The 21,144-nt window shown below is 43.6% G+C and overlaps 1 protein-coding gene across 1 annotated transcript in view; it reads right to left on the minus strand.

Annotated features, from left to right (window-relative positions):
• The window catches only part of adamtsl4 (ADAMTS-like 4), a 40,072-nt gene extending 20,819 nt beyond the window's left edge, over positions 1-19,253 (minus strand). The window contains exons 1-4 of the mRNA XM_058648164.1: positions 18,948-19,253; positions 16,909-16,972; positions 12,283-12,866; positions 10,602-11,298 (exon numbers count right to left, since the gene is read on the minus strand). Coding sequence (XP_058504147.1) covers positions 10,602-11,298; positions 12,283-12,866; positions 16,909-16,972; positions 18,948-18,970 — 1,368 coding nt within the window. The 5' untranslated portion in view covers positions 18,971-19,253. The remainder of the gene's footprint in view (positions 1-10,601; positions 11,299-12,282; positions 12,867-16,908; positions 16,973-18,947) is intronic.
• Between the last annotated feature and the right edge of the window lie 1,891 nt (positions 19,254-21,144).

The raw sequence follows: 21,144 nt of genomic DNA on the forward strand, positions 1-21,144 counted from the left end.
GAGAAAAAACCCTCCTTTTTAATGAGAATAAAGCAGAATCAGAATCATTTATTGATCAGTGTTAATATTGTGGTGGTGGCTACAAATAAATCAACACATGGGCTCTTAAGTATCAGAAGATTGGAAGATATTCTGTATATCTGCAGAAGTATTGGGACACAACATCAGTGATGTTCCTGAGGACATTAGGTGTTCGGCTCTTTCAGCATCAGACACCCTCACTCATTTACATTTACATTTAAGCATTTAGCAGACGCTTGTATCCAAAGTGACTTACAAGAGAGGAATAAGCTACAAAGAAGAAGTCTAGGAAAGAACTCCCCTCGATAGGAACAGTGGACTGATGGAGGGTGAGAGTGCCGAGGTGGATGCAAGTGCAGAAGGAGATAGTACAGGTAAAGGTAAGTGCTAGGATAGAAGATGCTCTTGGAAGAGCTGGGTTTTCAAGAGCTTCTTGAAGACTCCCTGTTCTGGTAGCGCTCGGTAGGTCATTCCACCAGCGTGGAACGACTCATGAAAAGAGTCTGGATTGTCATGTGCGGGGTGTTGGCACCACCAGACGACAATCTTTGGATGAACGAAGTAGTCGAGGGGTAACATAAGCCTTTAGGAGAGCATTTAGTAGGTGGGAGCAGACCCATGGAGCACTTTGTAGGCTAGCATCAGTGATTTGAATTTGATGCGGGTGGCTAAGGGAGCTCAATGAACAGAGGGGTGACGTGTGCCCTCTTAGGCTGATTGAAGACCAGGCACACCACCGTGTTTTGGACCATCTGTAGTGTTTTCACGGGGTCTGGCTTGTGTTCCTGTAGCATTTACCTACGTGTTAGATCTCTTTCCACAGCTTCTAGGGTGGAGTTGGTGGCTTTTCTTATAGCCAACCCAGTAAAAAAAAAACTGTAAAAATGCAGCTGGTCAGAGGAGTTCAGCGCTGGAGGCTGTCGTTAATGCATCCTCAGGACAGATTTGCTTTTCCACATACTAAAGAAGTGCTTCCCAAACTTTTTGTACACCGACCCACTTTTTAGGTGACAAACTATTGTGACCCGAATTCCCAGTATAAATTGTGCAAAATAAATCTTTTCGGACTAGTTTGACTGCCATTTCTGAAACACTATCCATTCCCAAGTGCAAATCTTGATGCTCCACCCCCCAAAATTAATAAATACATGTGTCTTTAAACTAACTGACACATTCAGTCACATTGTCCACTCCTGATCAGATTACTCAGGATGGATGTCAATGTCAGGTCTGAAGAGGATCTTTGCCGCGGCCACTGAACACGTGAGTAAATGCAGGCCCTTGGAGGTCAGCATACGCATGTGACCCTGTCGAGCTGCTCGGATGTTTGTGAGAAATGCGGTTTGTAATGGCTGTAAATATTTCTGCTGGACATAAACATGCTGGGCCCCCCTTATAAACTGGATCCTTTCTGTGTATCACTGCATGTGTGTGGGTGTGCTTGTAAGACCATAAACAATGAGTAGACAGAAAAACCTCCAGCACATGCCCTTGGATGGTTGGTGTGCAGCAGTGTTATGCTTCAGTATGGTAAAAAAGAAATGAGAAGGAGGGAGCCTCTCTAAAAGAGAAAAGGACGATGTGCAAAGAAAAGAAAGAATGCAAGAAAACGTCAAGTGTGTGCATTCATGCGTTTGAGATTGTTTGGGTGCTACAGGGCGGGTAGATTCTCCTCCCAAAAGAGTTTAGGGTGTGTAAAAACAGAGGGAGGCTAATGGGCTGAATGAAAAGAGAGGGCGGAGAGGTGAAGTGAGAGTAAAAACAGAAGCGAGAAGACGTGTTCATGGTGTTTCATGGTCCTGTTTGGAGAAATTGTGCGTTATTGTGAAGGCTGGTGCACTCCAGCTTCCCCCCAGTTTACTGTGAGCTCGGGGTTAGGAGGTCTCCTCATAAGCGCCAAGGGGAGAGAGAACTGAGGGAGAGGGGAGGGGAGGAGTGACAGAAGGGAGAGAAAGGGGAGAGTGGCAGTGATTGAATGGGCCAAAGTCAGAGAGAAAGGGGAGCGATTGCTTTAACAGAAGCAAAATACTTAAAGATGTGGAGAGGATGGGTCTGGGCCTGTGGACAAAATCAAAACACTCAAACCACAAGAATTCTTGTAACATAGTCAGAGTCATTCACTGAAATGGCAAAATTTTACAACAAATTGAGTTTCAAGATTTTCCCGACCTCATGCCAGTTCATTAACCTGTGTATCAACCAATCAAATCAACTATAAATACACTGGAAAAAGACAGTTAATGACTGTTAGGCTTTCCTCATTTGTGCTTGGGTTGATTGTGATGAAAATGACGCACCGTTTCATGGAAAGGGCACGGAGTAGAACTGAAATGTCTCTGTAACAACATGCAATAAAAATACTTAAGTACTGCAGTCATCAGTACATGAGGGTAGGGGCGACGGTAGCTCAGTGGTAGAGCGAGTCGTCTTTCAACTCCAAGGTTGTGGGTTCGATTCGATGTGAGCAAGACACTCAACCTGACAGCTGTCTGGAGCCAATCCCAGCTGACACAGGGTGAAAGGCGGGGTACATCCTGGACAGGTCGCAGGTCAAAAGAGATGAACAACCATTCACTCTCACAATCACACGCACGGTCAATTTATAGTGTGGTCAAACTAACCTAATCTGACCTAATATCTGCATGTTTGGATGTGTTTTCCTGTCTTGTTGTTGTTTGTCTGTCACTTTCAAAGTGTTGACATATTGTTTCAATACCAAGTATTGACAATGATATGGTCAAATGTCAAACAATATCCATATATTAATAAACTTTCATGGATCTGTCTGTTATTTACAGCGGAGAATCAGAGAATGAGAAGATAATTACTGTAGGCTGTGAACACTGAGATTGCATCAATATAATGAGGTAACACCGGGCAAGTGGTCACATGCATGGTCAGACAATCAGGCAATAGTTTGGTCTGATCACTTAAACCACTTAAGAGGTCAAACTGAAAGTGAGGATGAACAGGAAACGTCAATCGCAATAAGCCCCTGAATAAAGAGGCCAGACTAAAAAAAAGGTTTCTAATGACACTTTGGGAAATCATTTTACTTTGTCCCTTCATTCTTGCTTCCAAATACTTTTGGGAAACATGATATAATAATCACAGATAAGACAGATAAGACGGATGATGAAAACTGTGTAAAATCAGGATTTTACTCCAGCCACTATTGACTCAGACTATCGCAACACATTCCTGGAATATTATTACAGCGCTTGAAAAAGAGGCGACCTGAAGCCACAGTTAGATTTACGAGAGTAAAAATAAAAGGAGCAAGAAATGAAAGACGTAAAAACTGGCACTAACTGGGCAGCAGACAGACGGAGGCGAAAGACGGAGCAGAGAGGAGGTGAGAGAGGGAAAAATAAAATGCAGCTGGTGAAAGAGGTGCAGTTTGTGTTTTTGTACAGGAGCTGCGAGTGCTGCAGATGTGTTTTACTGCTATGGAGGAGGGAGAAAGTATGTGTGTGCTGGGCACTACTGCCTGAGAGCCAAAGACTGCTCTGTACACACACACACACACACACATAAACACACATCCACACACACACACACACAAGCCAAGGTCCTGATCACACATGACAGTCACACGAGAAACACAAACACCGGTCCAGACGAGATGATGAGTTTTGGGCCCGAGCACAGTGGGTGTCACCCTGAATGAGTTTCCGTGGGGTAAGTCCATGTGACATGTCACTGTCGTCTTCCTTAACGCTCAATCATTCTCCACGTATCACACATCTGGCCACACTGTTTCACGACTGCATACAGGTTAAGGCCGGCCGGTCATTCCTGGAGCATTACTTCAGCATTACACAGACTAAACAACTCCCTGCAGCCACCAAGGGACATTCTTCACACAGCAGGACTTATCACAAATCCATGAAATATGTAATACTCTGTGTGTGTATGCTCATGTATGCACTTGTCCTCGGCGATTAACATCCACTGGCTAATCTTGTGGCTGAGGCCGTGTGTCGCAGCACCACCCAGTCTTCAGCCTTGACCCCTGGGGGGGGAAGTCATGAGTTCTCAAGAGGAAACACTGCTCATCTATCAACAACAGTCACAGACGTGAAGGAGGAGGCCCCCACGCTGTGTGCTCAACCAATAGAGAGACACATTCCTGTTGTTTTCACAGGAGAACTGGGTCCAAGCCTCAAAACACTTCCACCAACTGTTCAAGGTGAAGAAAAGACAAGAAAAGTGAATTACCGTCATAGACTGTATGTAAAATATTTAAGTGAAGCCGAGGAAGTAGGACACAAGAAAGAACGGAAGTCAATGGGAAAATGATTTATAATGTCAGTAAACGTTTTCCTGAGGGGTTGATGGTCTCATTCACTAGTTTAAGGTCTTCTTTAACCGGATATGATACAGGTATGTTGATTTAATAGGAAATGAATGTTCAAGAGAAGCCAAAAACACGTTTTGTGAAGCCAACGTAGGAAATCAGAAACAAAAACAACATTTGTGAGTCCAATTGTGAGCTAATTAATGCTGACAAGTTGATGTATCCACGAGGGGAAATTATTTATTTATTTTTATTTACTGAGTCACAGTGACTCCTATGACCACCAATATCTAATGATGTCATCCTTAAGTCCAAGTGTTTGTGCCAAATTTGAAAAGACTCCCTCAAGATGTTCTTCACAAGAATGGAATGAACTGGAGAACGGACGGACAGATGGACAGACAACCCATAAATATAATGTGTCCGCTCTGTCCACAGCTGTCCCCTGCACAAAGGCATAAAAAGACTAAATAAGAAAAACACTCAGTGAAAAACATTAATCACAAGATCAGTGAATGAAACCAGAACTTTCAAAGACACATAAAAAGACAATATTTCAGAGACTGAATCAGCACATGTTTCTATAGTAACACATTAGTGTAGGAGAGAGTGTGAACAGCTTTGCTTTATGTTTCCAGGACTCATTTTTCCTAACACATCCCAAAACCCACACTGAACAACATAAAAAAACCGAATCCTGCTTCCTCTGACTGGAACCTTCTGCAATGAGGTCTTTGTGAGTTCAAATCCACTGCTGCAGAAAGCATGTGCTGTGTCCTTAGGCTGCTGAAGTTTAGGAGAAAAGATGGAAAGCGTGGAATGGAAGTGAGAGGAAACAACCAAAGGAGACGAAACAGAACATGAAAGAAAGATTTGAAGGGAACTCAGAGCACACAGGAGCAAATCTAAGCAGGCTTTAACAAGCCACTGTGTTGAAAAGTAACAACCTTTGCTGATTAAAAGACAAAGTGCAGATCAGTATGAATGAAAACGTCTGCCACAGTCCACCACATCTGGGTCACTTTTTCTACTTCATGACAACAACATTGACCGTGGCAGGGTCTGCACTTAAAGCTGGACAGAGACAGAGTGAGAGAGAGACAGAGACAGAGAGAGAGAGAGACAGAGCAGCTCTGTGTTGATAGTTGTCATAATATATTTCCTGTGCGACTTTCACTGCAGCAGCCTGAGGCCACTTCAAGTGTCTCTGGTCTGTAGAACATAAACTCCTCAGGTTTCAGGTTCGTGGCACATAAGAAAAAGGTTCATGAGTTTACATCAACCTTCCATTACAATAATCATGATATACTGCATATACCTATATCTATACGTCTTACAAAAGGATTTAGATTAGTTTTCATTGTGTAATCTGAAATTGTTCATAGATTACTTCTAATGAAACAATTTACAGTCAAATTATTCCAACGGGAATACTTTTTTTTTTTACTTCTAGGAAGCTAAGAAAAATTGAGAACCTCTCGATTAGATGATTAACTGATCAATAAAAAACTAATTTGCAATTATTTTAATTAGTGATTAATCACTCTCTAAAGGCATGTTCTGCACAAGGAGAATCTGCAGCCTCTCTGTCATTAATTAAATGAAAACTGATGAAACCTGACATTTATAGAGGCCACTTTGGGTTCTCTTTTTCTTTTCCTTGTTGCTAATGCGAAAATCATTAGTTGCAGCGCAGCACCACATGTAGACCCAAAGCTAAAGGGACTGTGCTGCTACACAACTCAGAGCTTCTATCATCTGGACTTCAGCAGATTCAACATTCAGGGATGTTAGTCCTTTTTGTTTCTACCTGATTTAAACAGAAGTGGAGACTTAAGTGGGGCGATCATGTTTTTCCCGTGAAAATTCAGTCCTTATGTCGGCTTGCATCGATCTGATTATGCCACGTGATGAACTGCTACCGACATGTATCTTAAATCCACACGCCTCTGATCTCGCCTCACTCACCGACGCAGAGGCACGCACTGTTTGTTATTCTTGGTAAACATTTACACAAAAGAGGGCAGTGTGGGGAGCGGAGACGAGAGGAAACGTTCAAAGATTCATCACAATTTGAGGTTGATACACTTCAAAGTGGAGCAGCATGTGTTGCTGTGAGACGTCTGCTTCAAGCTCTTCTTTTTTGTCTTCTTTCAGGCAGCTTCTACTCAAATTCCACTTCTTCCTCCCCTCTCCCTCTGACAGAATAACTTCTGCTCTGGTTACACACACACACACACACACACACACACACACACACACACACACACACACACACTTTTCCATGAATCTCTCTCTTCCTTTGACACAAACTTCCTCTTGTTTTCATGCAGCATTTTCTCTTTCTCTCCATCCTGCTTGATCTGTGCCTGCTGTTACTCCTGTGCCTCCTCCACCAACATGACATCTTTTGTTATACACTTCTCTTCACCAGCCTTCATCCTTTTCCTTTTGTCCCTCACCGCCTACCAACCTTCCCTGTCCCTGCCCTTCAGTTCACTCTCCCACTACTACTGTGTGAAGATTTTCTAAAAAAACACTACATCTACTACTGAAGTAAGTGTAACCCTCCTATTTCCCTCTCTCTCACACACACAGGTTTGCCCAGCTGTTCTTGTCAGGACACTGCATGGACTTCCTCTTATTTAAACAGCATAACCAGAGCCTTATCCCTAACTTAACTATCACTAACCTAACCCCAACTGTAACCTAACCGCAATTCACATCTCTTAATCCTTAAATTAACTAAAGCCAAGTGAATGAGGTTCTGTCTCAGTGGGACCAGGCTTTAGTCCCCATCAGGACTATTGGTCCTGACAAGGTCAATTTCTATGCCAGGAAACGTCCTAAAGAGGTAACAGAAACAAGTATTCACACTCACACACACACACACACACCAAACTCTACCTTAAGTGTAATTATAACCTTAACCCCAAAACCAAGCTTTATAGGTGAAACTGTTGTGAGGAGCAGCCAAAATGTCCTCACTCTCTCAAAATGTCCTTGCTTGCTATACTGTTTTTTTGGTTCTCTCTCTCTCTCTCTCTCTCTCTCTCTCTCTGTCTCGCACACACACACACACACATACGCACACATGCACGCACACACACCTTCTTCTCATTTCCTCTGTCCTTCTCTTGGTTCTCCACTTGCTTCTACGCAACAGTAAAAAACACACATACACAAAACCAGAGCCAGTCACACTTGTGATGGGCCTCAGGCGCGCTGTGTTGCGATAACCTCACCCGATAGATAATAGGATGTGTCACATTCAGCCTGACTTCCTCTGTCATTCACCAAACACACACACACACATATGGACACACAAACACATGTATACAGTGCACGCAGGTCTGGGCAAAGTCCTGCGTACATCAGCACTTCAGACCTATGTTTAAGTCACGATGATAGAACATATAAAAATGTGGAGCAACAATCAGTGCAGGAGCAAACACGGCAGAGGCTAAAGTCGGGTAAATGTGTAACTCAATGAGTCAGTCTCAGTCCTCACAGGACTGCTATTAGCACTGCTGGCGCACAGGCAGCCTGTGTCCTGCCAGCTACTAAATCTGTTTTAACATATCACACAATGCCAGGCCGAGACACAGAGAGAGACACAGAGAGAGACACAGAGCGAGACACAGAGAGAGCAGGAGATGAAAGACAGCAAGAGAGGCTGCCAAATTATCTACGGAGAGAAAGTCAAGGGTCCGTGAGTGCCAGCCTGTGCCGAGATTCAAGGGCCTACTTCCCCTCAGTGAGAGTCAGACGTAGATGTGATGTGTAAGAGTGAAAATGAGCATGTTTGTCTACGTGTGCGTCCGTGCGTCTGAGTGTGGTGTTCGTTAACGTCAATCTTATCGCCTTCCTCTACAGTCTCACTTAAGCCTGTCCGCCTAAAAGTGGCCTGCTGGCAGAAATAACCCAGTCACATGTCACTCCCGCATGTCTGTCCCCTTGATCAAATCTTTAAAAAGCTACTACAGATGAGAGTGCTTTAGTTTACTCAGTGGTGTCAATATGTCACTCACGCTGTACATCACTGCACTTTTGTGTTTGTGTGTGTTTTTACTCAGATAAGCACATGCTGCCTGTTAGTTTGTCCACAAACACACCGTAGATCTAAGTCTTTGTATCATCACTATAATTGATATCAATGCTGACATTTTAGGATTTTGAGACTTTGACACAAGAATCAAACAAATCTAAAATCTAAAATGTCTAAAGGTCTAAAGGTCTAAAATTTAAACGTGTAAATGAAATAACCACTTTTGATCTCAGCTTTGTAAATGTGAATATGATGTTCTGATTTCTTTGCTCCTCTCTGTCACCATATTCAGACATTTTTTTTGGATGAAACAACTTTGAATAATTCAGAAATAATTGACAGATTAATTGATAATGAATATTAGCATTTGTTGCAGCCCAACTTAAACACGCAGTATGTATTTCTCTCTCTCTCTCCCTAGTTTGATGACATGGACTCAGGAGCTTCGGCTCACTTTCTCATTAAGTGACTGATCCTCCTAGTGTTTTTCCTGAAGTGGCTTTGTATTTCTTTTAAAGTTGCATAATTATACCACAGACATTTTGTTTCATGTAAGTACACTACTCTAAAATATATAACATTAGTGTTGTGGTTTTTTAAAATTTTAATGCATAAATGCTACATATTACTAAAAACATATCTATAAAAAAAAACAAGCAGCTATACAAGACCGTTGCCCACTAGAAAACAAGGATGAATTCAAAGCTGAATCCCGTGTGGTCGAGGTTGTGTCTCTCTCTTGATCTCAAGGGACAAGACATGATGGATAGATTTTTCTTTTAAATGGTAAAAACGGGTTATGGTGAATTATACAGTTCATTTTAAGCAGCCACCACCAAAGGTGGAAAATGTGTGAGCCAGTCCCACTCGGAATGCTGAGTTGAATCACCTGATTTTGATTTACATGGCTGGTTTTTCATATTATAATTTTGTATGGTAGAAACGTGTTATTTTGTTATGTTTTATTTAATTCAAATTATGGGCAAAATCATTGAGAAAAATAACTTTGTTTGTAAAAACCTGATCGACAACTTTCTCTCAGTCTCACATCAAGTGAAATCAAGTGTAGCATTCCTGTGGCAGTGAGAGCTGAGTGAGAGAGACGTCGCCCTCAGTTTCTCACCTGGGTGAAGAGAGTGAGTCCAACCAGAATCTGACAAGACTGGCCCGTCTGTGTCTGGCAACACTGACACACACACTGTTCTCACTGTACTGATACTGTCCTCACTGAGTGATATAGATATAGATATAGAGCAGGTCACAACCTGGACCGTCACAGAAGACCCCTGTACAGTACAATATACTCTATAACACAAGCAAACTATCATAAAATATCATATTTCATTGCATGATACTATATTGATTCTTTGAAGTGCTGTATCAGTATTTAAATATTCTTGACAGTGGTTTTCTGATAGCGGTTTTATGTTGAATTTAAGACTCCTATGGGTAGATGGCAGTAGGGTTTGGGCCATATTTATTTTTTACGAGAGTTTTTCTTAAAATAGACTCTTTGAGGGAGGTACTTAATCTCACATTCCATTTTAGTAGAGGCAATTTCTGCCCTCTTTTATATGTCCTTGAGGGTACCGATGGAACCCTCCTGGCATAATCTCAAACACAGTTTCCACAGTTACCGTCCTCTTTGTTTGTCTCTTTTGACCAACAAGAGTGTGCCACCAACTGGACTAGAGAGCATGTGGGGTCTGCATGGACTACTGCCAAAATGGGCAGATGACAAAATTTAGGTCTCGTGGACCCGAGCAGACGTCTGTGGACCCTGAGAAGTATCACACAGGCTTCATAGTATCCCAGTGTATCACAATATCTCATTGTTGCACACGTGCAGTCGCTCACAGAGATACTGAACACAAACACTCAAGTGTACAGTTTCACAACCGAGGTGTGTGATCTGGTTGTGACCCAGAAATCACACATGCCTCGGAGTAGCTGAGGCACTCAGGTAGTTTCCATGTGAATGCTCATAGACAACCAGCCAGTGTTGGATCTGCCTACCACATACTCTCTGCGCTGACCTTCAGCTCCTCCTTTTACACCTGCCTGCCTAACTGCTCCCTTCAACACGTGGCATGCAAATAAATCAAGAGCGACTGCAGGCTATATATACCGTGTAGTTGAACATTCAGCCAGCTGAAGTGAGTTACTGCACTTATTAAGAGGGTTTGAAGCCAGTAAATTAAGTGTAATATTCCATATAGGTGAGGATTTTACCTGTGAGAAGCACCTGCGGTACTCCTTCTCTGGGCCAGAACATCTGACGACCTGAGGAGCTGCTCTTCCCCTCTGCCTGCCTGAATCCCCCCCCAGGTGCGGGATGTGAGGATGCTGTAGTGGGTAGATGTTCCCTGCGGCGGGTGGAGCCTGCGGGCTGAAGCCTGGGTGTAGCTCCCTCTCTCTGTGCACAGGGCTGGAGCGGTGGAGAGGAGGGGAAAAAGGCGAAGCAATGGCTGGAGAGTTTGGCCGTGAGAGAGGAGAGACGGGAGGAGGCGGAGCGGTAACGGAGTGCCAGTCAAAGCGTTGGCGGCTGAGTACAGATGGTGATGAGGAGCGTGAGTAGGAGTGAGAGGACGGTCTCACATGCTCTGTACGCGAGTGTGGAAGTCTGTTGATATAGCGGTGGTGAGGTCTGCCAGGTGTCGTGGTCGTTGTGGGCACCTCCTCAGCAGCAGGTGACTCTGTGCTCTCCTCCTCCTCTCTTCTCACCACCTGTCTGTCTTCTGCGTCGCTCCCCCACTCTTCCTCCCTCCTGTTGTTCTCCGACTCATCTTCACTCACAGACAGTCCACTCGTGAGCGGCGTAGCAGCGGTGCCATTAGCCGTGTGCCGAGCCTGACGATTTGGACGGTGCAGAGGTAAAGAGAAAGGCACTCTGCCATAACCAAACTGACCTGGACGAATGGCGGACGGCCTGCAAGTAAAAGATTAAAAAAGAAAGGATCAAAGATCGGATCCAGAGAGAGATTTACAGAAAGAACCAGAAGCAGCTATAGCTTCTTTTGCATGTGCAGACCTTAATAACAAACCTCCAGCTCCAACACTCATCATAACAAACACTCTCTTTACATAAACAATTAACAGATAGCACCTCAGTGAATTCTAAGCATAAACCTAATCTAACATAATCTGAGGACTCGGCTGTTTCTTTGACTTAATGTCTTAGTAATTACTTGTACTTGATTGTATAAACACATTTTTCCTTTATTCTGTGATGGGACATCAATCTGAAGGCTGCTGCTCCTCATCTTCACCTCTGAGTTCTTTATATTTATCCTAAACAAACCATGGTTGCTACTGACAGCAGCGATGCAAGACTCACTTCCCATGAACAAGAAAAGAGTGAACTCAGGGTGCTGAGCAAAGCAAATGTTAATCCTTCCATTTCCAAATCACGTTAATTACTGTTCAGAGCTTTAGACTAAGTGTTGACAATAACTCTTTCAAATTCCTGATACAGACGCTGTTTCAATATTTATGTGTTGAAAACAGCTGGTAATAATGTGTTTGTGTTTAATGCACAAACATACACAAATAAACATGAGGACAGCAGAACTATAGCCAGTGTATGTGCTGATCGAGACATTTTACAATTTAATTTGAACTGGCGTCAGTGGAAGGATGAGGGGCAGCTCTCACTCTCTGTGCTGAAGAAAAATGTGTGATTTAGTAGAAAGCTCTGAACATGGACATCGTGAACCACATAATTGTGCCTTGTTTTAGCTCATGCAGGATACAGTGGTCATATGCTCCGGCTGTAATCAGCTGACAGCCAGCTGACCGCAATCTATTCGTCAGGGTCCAATCACAGCCACTCACACCTGACCAAACTTGTCTTATTCTCATTTCTTGTTCTTTGACAGCCATAAGATCAAGTTTCTTTTTATTTCAGCCTCACCTCCTCGCTGGCAAAGCCTCCCGATTGGCGGCGACCGATCTTCTGCTCCCGCTCCCTCCGCCTCGCACTGCTGCTCCTGGAGTGGTCGGCCTCCTGGCGATCCGTGCCTGTGGGGAGTAGCTCTGGGAAGGAGTGTGATAGGGGGATCGGTAAACTGACACGCGCTCCTGATTGGTCGGGGAGAATTCCTGTTGAAAAAAAGGAGGCGATGGATCGACTTGTCCGGGGGCAGACGATCCTCCGCCTCCTGAGTGGGTATTCCGATACAGAGGCAATCCTGGATTGTGATTGGTGGCAATTGGCGGGGAGTGATAAGGCTGGTGTTGCCCGGGGTAACGAGGAGGGACATAGGGGTACACAGGAGAAAGGACAGGTGCTCCGATGCCCCCGGGTAGATACCCTGCCCAGTTAGGAGGAGAATGAGAGAGGATAGGAGTCTGTGGAGGAGGAGGTAAACACTTCCTGCTCCTCTCTGAGATTCCAACGCCGCACGTCTGAGAGCATTCTGACCACTCCCCCCACACAGACCACACCCCCTCTGCTGGCTCCTCCTCAAACACCTGCCTAGACTGTCGACCTACCACCTGAGAGACACACACACACACACACACAGAGAGACATAATTCTGTGTTATTCTGTGAAAATTAAAACATTTGTGTATGAACAGATTGTCTTTTTCTTTTCACTTAGCAAGTTAACACAAATACACAGAAAAATGGTTTTTAAACTAATAAAAGTGTCCATGGGATTGAAAACAGATGATTAATTCCAGGAGCTACATTTATTTTAATGTCCACCATGTGATTTTTGTACTTGAAAGAGCTGAATGAAATACTAATTTTCCACTTAGCTGTAATAGGACCAGCGAAAGTGCACATCTACAAAGTGTTGCCCTCAAAAACTGCACGCATTGGCAATATTTTGCAGAAGTACTGTTGCCACAAAACTGTTGCCGCTGCAAAATCTCAAACCTCTGGAGGGACTTTGTTTCTTCACAGAAACTGAGTCAACTGATGAGCCGCAGTCGCGTGAGTTTCCTTCATTGGAAGCCAAAATAAAAGTTCTCAATGGTTCACTTGGGCTTAGGAGAGACTCAGTCACCTGCCAGCAGCAGCTTAGGAGCAGATGGATAAATTGGTGTTGTGATATGAATGCACCAAGGTTAACATGGCTGTGCACTTGTGTTTGTATAGTGTGTGTGTGTGTGGGTGCCAGGTCCTTCCTGGATGTCGTCTTCTGTTGCTGCAGGTCAAATTTGTTTCTCCTCTCATTCACTAACTGAAATATTGCTGTGGCTGGCAGGGCAGCAGACGCGAGCGGGCGCTGAACAAACGTTTCCATTCAGAAAGAAGCAGCACATAAATCAGTGCTCCACCACTCAGCGTGAATGTTTGTGTACACGGGCAGAAATGTGCAAGTAAATATGTCGTGTTTGTAGATGGAAGTGAGAACAGGACAGGTGTAAGTGACATAGATGTGTGTGTGTGTGTTCTTGTATTTGTAGCTTTGTGAGGACCAACATTTGTACAAAGTGAGGACATTTTGGCTGGTCCTCACATCTTTCACAACTTCTGTGGGGGGGTTGAGACTTGGTTTTAGGGTGACGGTTAAAACAGGGTTTAGGTTATGTTTAGGGCAGTGGTCACCAACTGGTGGCCCGTGGGCCAAAACTGGCCCGCCAGCATCAGTATTCGGCCCGGCAGATGATTTAACAAGTCTGATCTTAAATTATTTGCTTATTTTCACAAAAGAAATCAAATTTCATATCGAGTTCAGAGCTTTTATTCTGAAATATGATGATATGGATATGATTCTGTTGCTAGAAGAGACAGTTAACCTAAACTAAATGTTTGGTTTGAAAAATACAAATAAAAACACAGCTGTTGTCATGAAGACAATTCTTAAAATTGTAATATGAACAATAAAAATGAACAGTACGAGTACATATCTCACACGCTGCTAATTAAAGACAACGTCCACATTATTGTTAGCTGATGGCAGCAAACGTGGGTTTTTGTTTCTGCCTGAAGACGTTTGAAGACACGTTGCCTCATGAAGATACCATGTTTTGGCCCAAATATTCAATTGCTTACAAAAAGACCACCTTTACTTGCTGATCCCTGGTTTAGGGTTAGGGTTAGGGCTGGGCACTTCACTACGAATGTGTGTGTATGTGTGTCAGAGAGTATGTGTGTGTTTCTATGTGTTCCTGATGTAAAGTGAGGGGGGAGACTGGGAGGAAAGGAAAGCGAGAGGGGTGAGATAAATGAGGAGGGGTTGAGGCAAACAAGCGTAACGACTGTGTGTGTGTGTGTGTGTGTGTGTGTGTGTTTGTGTGTGTGTGTGTCGTAATGAGTGACATCAAACACACAGCTGCCACATAACCGGGACCATTAATGAGCTGTGTGCAGTGACCCTGCAGCAGCCACCGTCGACCTCTGGAGCTACTGGTTAAACTCCTCCGACACTGTACCAGCAGCCGCGAAGGCCGTGGGTACACACTCTGAGGCCCCTGTGATTTGGTTTTTGTTTTTTTTTGTTAAGAAAATATTTATACTGGTGGTACCATGGGCCCTGTCCAGCTGCAGAGCTGGACATTCTGTCTAAAAACAATACTCACAAGCCCAAACATGCAATGAAAGTGATATCACCCCCCCTGTATTAATATTATAGCCACTTAGGGGACGCAGGTATAAGTTGACATTGGCAGGTAAGTTGAGATGGTGAGCTTATTAGCAGACAGCTGTTTATTTAGTCATCCAGGAGAAGGCATCGATAACTCACTTGAAGTTTAATCTTCACTATGTGCCACCTCCTGAGGGAAATATGTGAGGGGTGTTGAACAATGGAATGCTCCACAATGTTCTCCACTTAATCCATAACAGTGTCCATCTGCTGTCGGTTGTTGTGTAGGTGATGTATCGAGGGGTTTTTCATTTTACCCTTGAACAGGGGTTACATTGATATCAGAGAACTAAGCAGGAACCAAAACAATGATGTTGCAGCTTGGACTGATAAAAAAAAAACGAGCTGGAGCCACGTAGACTGTAAAAAATAGTAGACGGAGTGTCTTCCGGTAGCTTGAGAGTCGTGATTTGACTGGCGCCATGTCAGCGATTGATCCATTAACTCCTCAGGAAAATGTTGTGATAAATCAAGTGAGAAAAAGAGGCTCATTCCACCATAGACTTCCATTCAAATGGAATTTTTTTTGCAACCAGCAAAGTTGTGCCCAGATGGCTAACTGTTACTTCTGTTTTGTGTTTTGGTCGTTCATCATTTCAGTTCAGTTCTGCTGCATATGACTGGAATCACTTCATTCACTCCGCTTTCTTCTTTTGAAAATTTAGTGAGGGCAACAATTCGCAACTGTTGCACGTGCTTTTAACAATTGTTATTCAACACGTGACGTTATTTATTTGTGTGCCCCCTTGATGTGTTGCCTCTTGCCCAGGTAGACATTGTAAATGAGTCTCAACTGACTTAGCTGGTTAAAAAAAGGTCAAATAAAATAAATATATAATACTTTGTGAGCTTTACTTTTTAACTGGAAGACTACGTTCATTTTTATATAGTCTAGGAGTGACTCCTTTTGATATTCAAGATTAAAATACACAATAAAGAGTTCTATATTGTAAGAGACATCACTGATCTTGAGTGTTGGGTCTTTCAAACGGCAGACTTTTGTCGTTCACATACAACAAAGCCAGCGAGGCATTATCTGTCCTCAGATCACAGGAGGCAGGACACCGTGGGCTGTCGAGAGTTTCTTCCGCCGCATACTCACATGAGCTCACTCAGATATGAGACTAGTCTGATTTCCGGAGTCTGATCTACATCTGGGAGAAACCTTTTGACACAGCATTGTGTCCAATTCAAAACCAGGACTCCACAAAGAGTCAGTGCTGTCTGCACATGAGGGCCGGGCTGTTTGTTGGTTTGTTAAATGCTCCTCTTCACAAAAAATGCATTCACTTGGTGATGGAGGGAGGAGGGAGGAGAGAGGGGAATGCTAACAGCAGCACTGGACAGGATGTCAGCCAGAAAAGATGACATCACTGTGACAGCAGCAGTTGTTATTTAAAACCGTGCATAGCTGCTCTAAGCTAAACCATTTAACACATACAGACTGTACATGTCTGTTCACAAAGCTGCAAACTGGGCGGTTGTGTTGTTTTAAAAAAAACAAACTAAAATGAACTGAAATGTTCAGCTGAACTTAATATCAAATCACTTGAATCAAGTGGGACATGTGGTTTGAAATTCCCTCTTTGTTTTTTTCCTTAACAGTAAATTCCTTCTCTGCTTTGGAGGTTTGGAAGGAACACAGAGGGCGAGTTTCCGATTAAAATGACAGTTTCTCTGGAAGACGGATGATTTGACTCAGACTTAAAAGGCAATATTTCTGATTTGTCTGTGGATATTTGGATCGGTTTCTCTGTGTAGCCAGTACAAACAAGCGTGACCAATAACTCGTCCAATCTACATCCTTCTTTCACCGGGCATGTGAGTTTGCTTTTTAACAGGCATAAAAATGTATCTCTCCTTAGATTGTGATCACCTTTCACCCCTTCGACTGTGGCTCTATTGTCTGCGGATGAGATGTACGATGAGTCAATGACTCACCTTCCGTTTGGCAGCCTTGGTCACAGAGGTCGTGACCACCACAAAGCCCCACAGCACACAGAGCCTGCAGGGATAAAGACAGAAGTTGCACATACACAGGGATTTGAATCACAGCAGGTTGAATAAGCTCTTTCATAAAGGACATAATAACTGTTCCATGATCTAAACGTCATACTGCTATATGCTGTGTGAACTCACACAGACCTGTATTATTCTCTTTCCAGTGATCGTCAACTTTCTTGACATACATTTATTTCAAATGTTCCAATGACCTAACTGTACTTTAGAGGGCAATCGTGCCACGCTCTTTCCTGCTACAGGTGGTGTGTGTGGGCTCTGAGGTCTGAACAAAAGTTTCTTTTTGCCCTTCAGGGTTCACAGGCAAATATCTCAATTAATCTGCAGAAGCCTGAGAGGTGCTAACAAACTAATGGGTTTAAACAGCAAGAATGTTTTCCCTCTGCATGCCTCTCTCTGGGACTGTACACACCCTGCACGAGGATTTTTACACACACTCGACCACACTCGCAGGGGCAATCATTCGCCACATCCAACATCATCTTGTTCTGTCGTTTTTATTTGAGGTCTGATGTTTGAGGGAGGTGGTTTATGGTTAATGGTAGCGTTTAATGTCATTTTGGGATAGAGTCCTTAAAATTCATGTTTCTTGACAGTAAAAAAAAAACTGTGCAGAGAACAGGTTGTACATCTGTAAAAGTAAATCAATTATTGAGCCCTGGTTCACTTTTAATTCCCATGACAAGAAACAATGTAACATTATTTTTAAGCTGCGTCCTTCATCTGAAAATGGGCTCTGTCAAGCAGAACTATGAGAGCTGATTGAGGGAGCGTTTGTGTGTATACACCAGCAACGCACAGGGGCAGAGACAAGATTTGTCTCTGGGGGGTTTTGAGCAGTAGAATTAACTTCTGAAACTTTTCTCTGTGTGTTTTCAGTCAATCTCAAACCTGCACCCGTCTCACTTTACTAGCATGTCGCCTCTTTCCGTCTGTCTTGATATAAAACAAATCACTTCCTGTGTGCAGCACAGAAATGTTGCCAGGCAACACAAGTGATCCAGACACAGAGAGACATGTGTGTAGCTATAGACTTAATCAGTGTTGTGTGAACTCATTTGACAATAGTGTGAATGTTTTTATTGAAAGATTACACATTAGAGCTTTAACTCTTGTGGAGACTAATGTCAGGCGAATGCACTTGTTCCTGCAGAATATCCCTCAACTTTGCTTTGCCTGTAATCATCACAACCGACACCACACAAACACTGGAGACAAGTGTATTGGAAACAAGTGGAATCTCTGCATGTGCCAAGAGAAAAAGCCTGAACATGATCCTAAGCGACTTGCTCAGATGGACATTTCAGTTCACCACGAGAACCAAAGGCATCACCACAATCACCAGTCCGCAAGCCACATGTAGTCAGAGTAATTGGTCCCCTTTCCCCAGTGTGGTGCACCGCCGCGGTCTCTGGAAGCTTCTCCACACCGGACTACACAATTACCCCGAAAAACACAGACAAAGCTTCCGCACAGTCCGACACAACAGAGCCGCTCAGGCCGAAGTAACGACCCCCTACCCGCGTCCACGTTTCCCTGACCGCTACAGTGGCACAATGTGGGATAAACTCACAGCCGCAGGGACAGCGAGAGAGAGGGAGAGGGAGAGACATGCAGCAGAGAGAAACCCTAACTAAATCTGCCTTGAGGAGAAAGAGAGAGCGTTAACATAAACCCAGATGCCTTCGGGTAAAAATTCCAATCATTTATCCTACACAGCGCCCAGTGCGCTCAGAGGAGCCGTCGTGCGTAAAAGCCACGACTTCCCCTCAAACTTCTACAACTCGCTCGCTGTTTCTAAAAACTCAGCAGCAGTTCACGTAAACACCTTGAACGGAGGATGCAAACCTCAGTGTGGAGAAGTGGACACACACACACACACACACACACACACACACAGAGAGAGAGAGAGAGAGAGAGAGAGAGAGAGAGAGAGAGAGAACAGGTTGACAAAGTTTTACCTGAAAAGTAAACTCAGCCGCATGCTCCTCCAAAGAAGTTCTCACTCCGCTAAACTGGTCAAAGCTGGTGATTATGAGTCCAGATCCGCGCTATCATTCAACAAGTGTGATAAAGTTCTATGAGGGCTTCTTCTCCTCCTTTCTCACTCCCTCCCTCCTCTATCTTTCTCTCTCTCTCTCTCTCTCTCTCTGTCGCCTTCCCTCTGTCACAGTCACTCCCCGTGATTTTTTTGGAGAGTGGGAAGGATTCCGGTTTTTTTTTTCTCCCTTTCAGCCTCGTTCACTCGACCACTTTTTTTTAGGTCCTTATAATAAAGTGGCGTGACGCCAGGCAGACAGGAGTGGGAGGGTGGGAGATGACAGGAGGAGACACAAAATGGGCAGATTACACAACCCTCTCTCTCTCTCTCTATCATTCTATCTTTCACACTGAAGCCATCTACTCTCTCTCTCTCTCTTTCACTCACTCACACACGCGCACACACCAGTATAGGCCCTGACTAAGCTATAATAACTCTGAAGCCGCTTTCTTAGTTACACAATGCACCATAAGAATGCTCCATTGTACCAGGTCACACTGATCATTAATAATGATCTACTAACAGAAACAGTCCTGAGCTGTGGAAGAACAAACAACAGGATTATTATTATTACTTTCTGCTCTTTGATTATCATTATCAGACAATAAAACAACACGGCAGAAGCTCCAGAAAGTGGAAAATGATCATTTCTTTTTCTTCTGAATAGATGAAATATAGTTGCTGACTTAGTGCGAGTGTGTAGTTGCTATGCCGAGTGTATTTGTGAATGATATAAACATGGCTGTGTTTAATCACAGTCAAACACTTGGAACCAGACATGCCCCACCAAATTGGATCTCAGATAAGTGTGCCGCAGAGACATGCCACTTCTGAGCAGGATTGGTGTTTGTGTGTGAGTGTACAGATGTGTGCTGATGTTGGTGTGGTCAGGAGCAGAAGAAGAAAATTGCTTGATTTACATAATATTTATTTGTCTATAATCCACAGACATTCCCAGTCAGTGCAGTTTTGCAATGCCAGGCCAAACCAAGCTCAGTGGGAGCCGTGTGGGGGGGCGGGGGGACCGGGGGACGGGACAGAGTGAAGTGACAGAGAAGTGAAGACAGAAAACAATTCTTAAACATTCTCTGTGAGTTCCATAGCTCAAGGGGAGAACTGGTTCACAGCCAGGATTACTGGTGTTATGTCTGCGACTTTTAAAAAGCACGTTTTTATTCAAGCTTGCAGGGAGAAAATAAATCTGGTCTTCTTCACTTAAAATTGTAGTGTTTCACTTTTAAATTCAAACAAATGTCCATTTATTCAACCATTTCCAAATGCCATCCATACGTCCACTGTCTGCTCTTTCATCCTCCACATGAGGCTTGTGGGGCCATTCATTTTCATAATGCAGACTGTGAACCAAGCAAAAATGTGACTTTGAGGCCCTTTAGTAACGCCAATAATAAAGCAGTAAATGTGTTGTTTGCAGCATCCCAATGTCAGCCTGGCATGTTCCTACTTTAAGGGTAGGCATTTACTCGTACACAACAAATAAACTATAATATATAATCATATTATATTACCATTAAAAATTTAAGTAAAAATAATATCAAAAATTAGTAAAAAAAAAAAACCTAGTTGAAAACTATGTACAATGTGCAAAAGACTCACCATTATCGTCATGCACAAACAATAAAATAAAAAAATTATGAAAAAAGTGATGAAATGCACTAGGGGCCCCCCGGTGGTCATGGGGCCTTAAGGAGGGGGTTAGTTCACTTATGCCATGGGTCGGCTCCGCTATGAACTCCACACAACTCTCTCAGTATAACAGTGTTTGAATCCTGGGTTGTGTGCCAACATTTCCACGCTACTCACAGGAAGTGATTCATTTTCCTCATCTGTCAAAACAGATGAAGGCAACGTTGCATTAGTAAAGTGAGACGGCTGCAAACAGGTTGTATTTGAGTATTGTTTCCCCAGCGTGACTGAAAACACAGAGAAGCGCTCAGGAAAAGTGAATTCTGCTGCACAAAGACCCTGTGACGATTCTTCTTACAACTGCCCACCCGCCCCTGCTCTGCTGCTGTATACACACAAACACTCCCTCAGTCAGGTCTGATAGTAGGGCCTGACTGAGCCAGATTTTCAAATAAGTAGGCATCATATAAATA

Source organism: Solea solea, chromosome 13 (assembly GCF_958295425.1).
Source record: "Solea solea chromosome 13, fSolSol10.1, whole genome shotgun sequence".
Lineage (NCBI taxonomy): Eukaryota > Metazoa > Chordata > Actinopteri > Pleuronectiformes > Soleidae > Solea > Solea solea.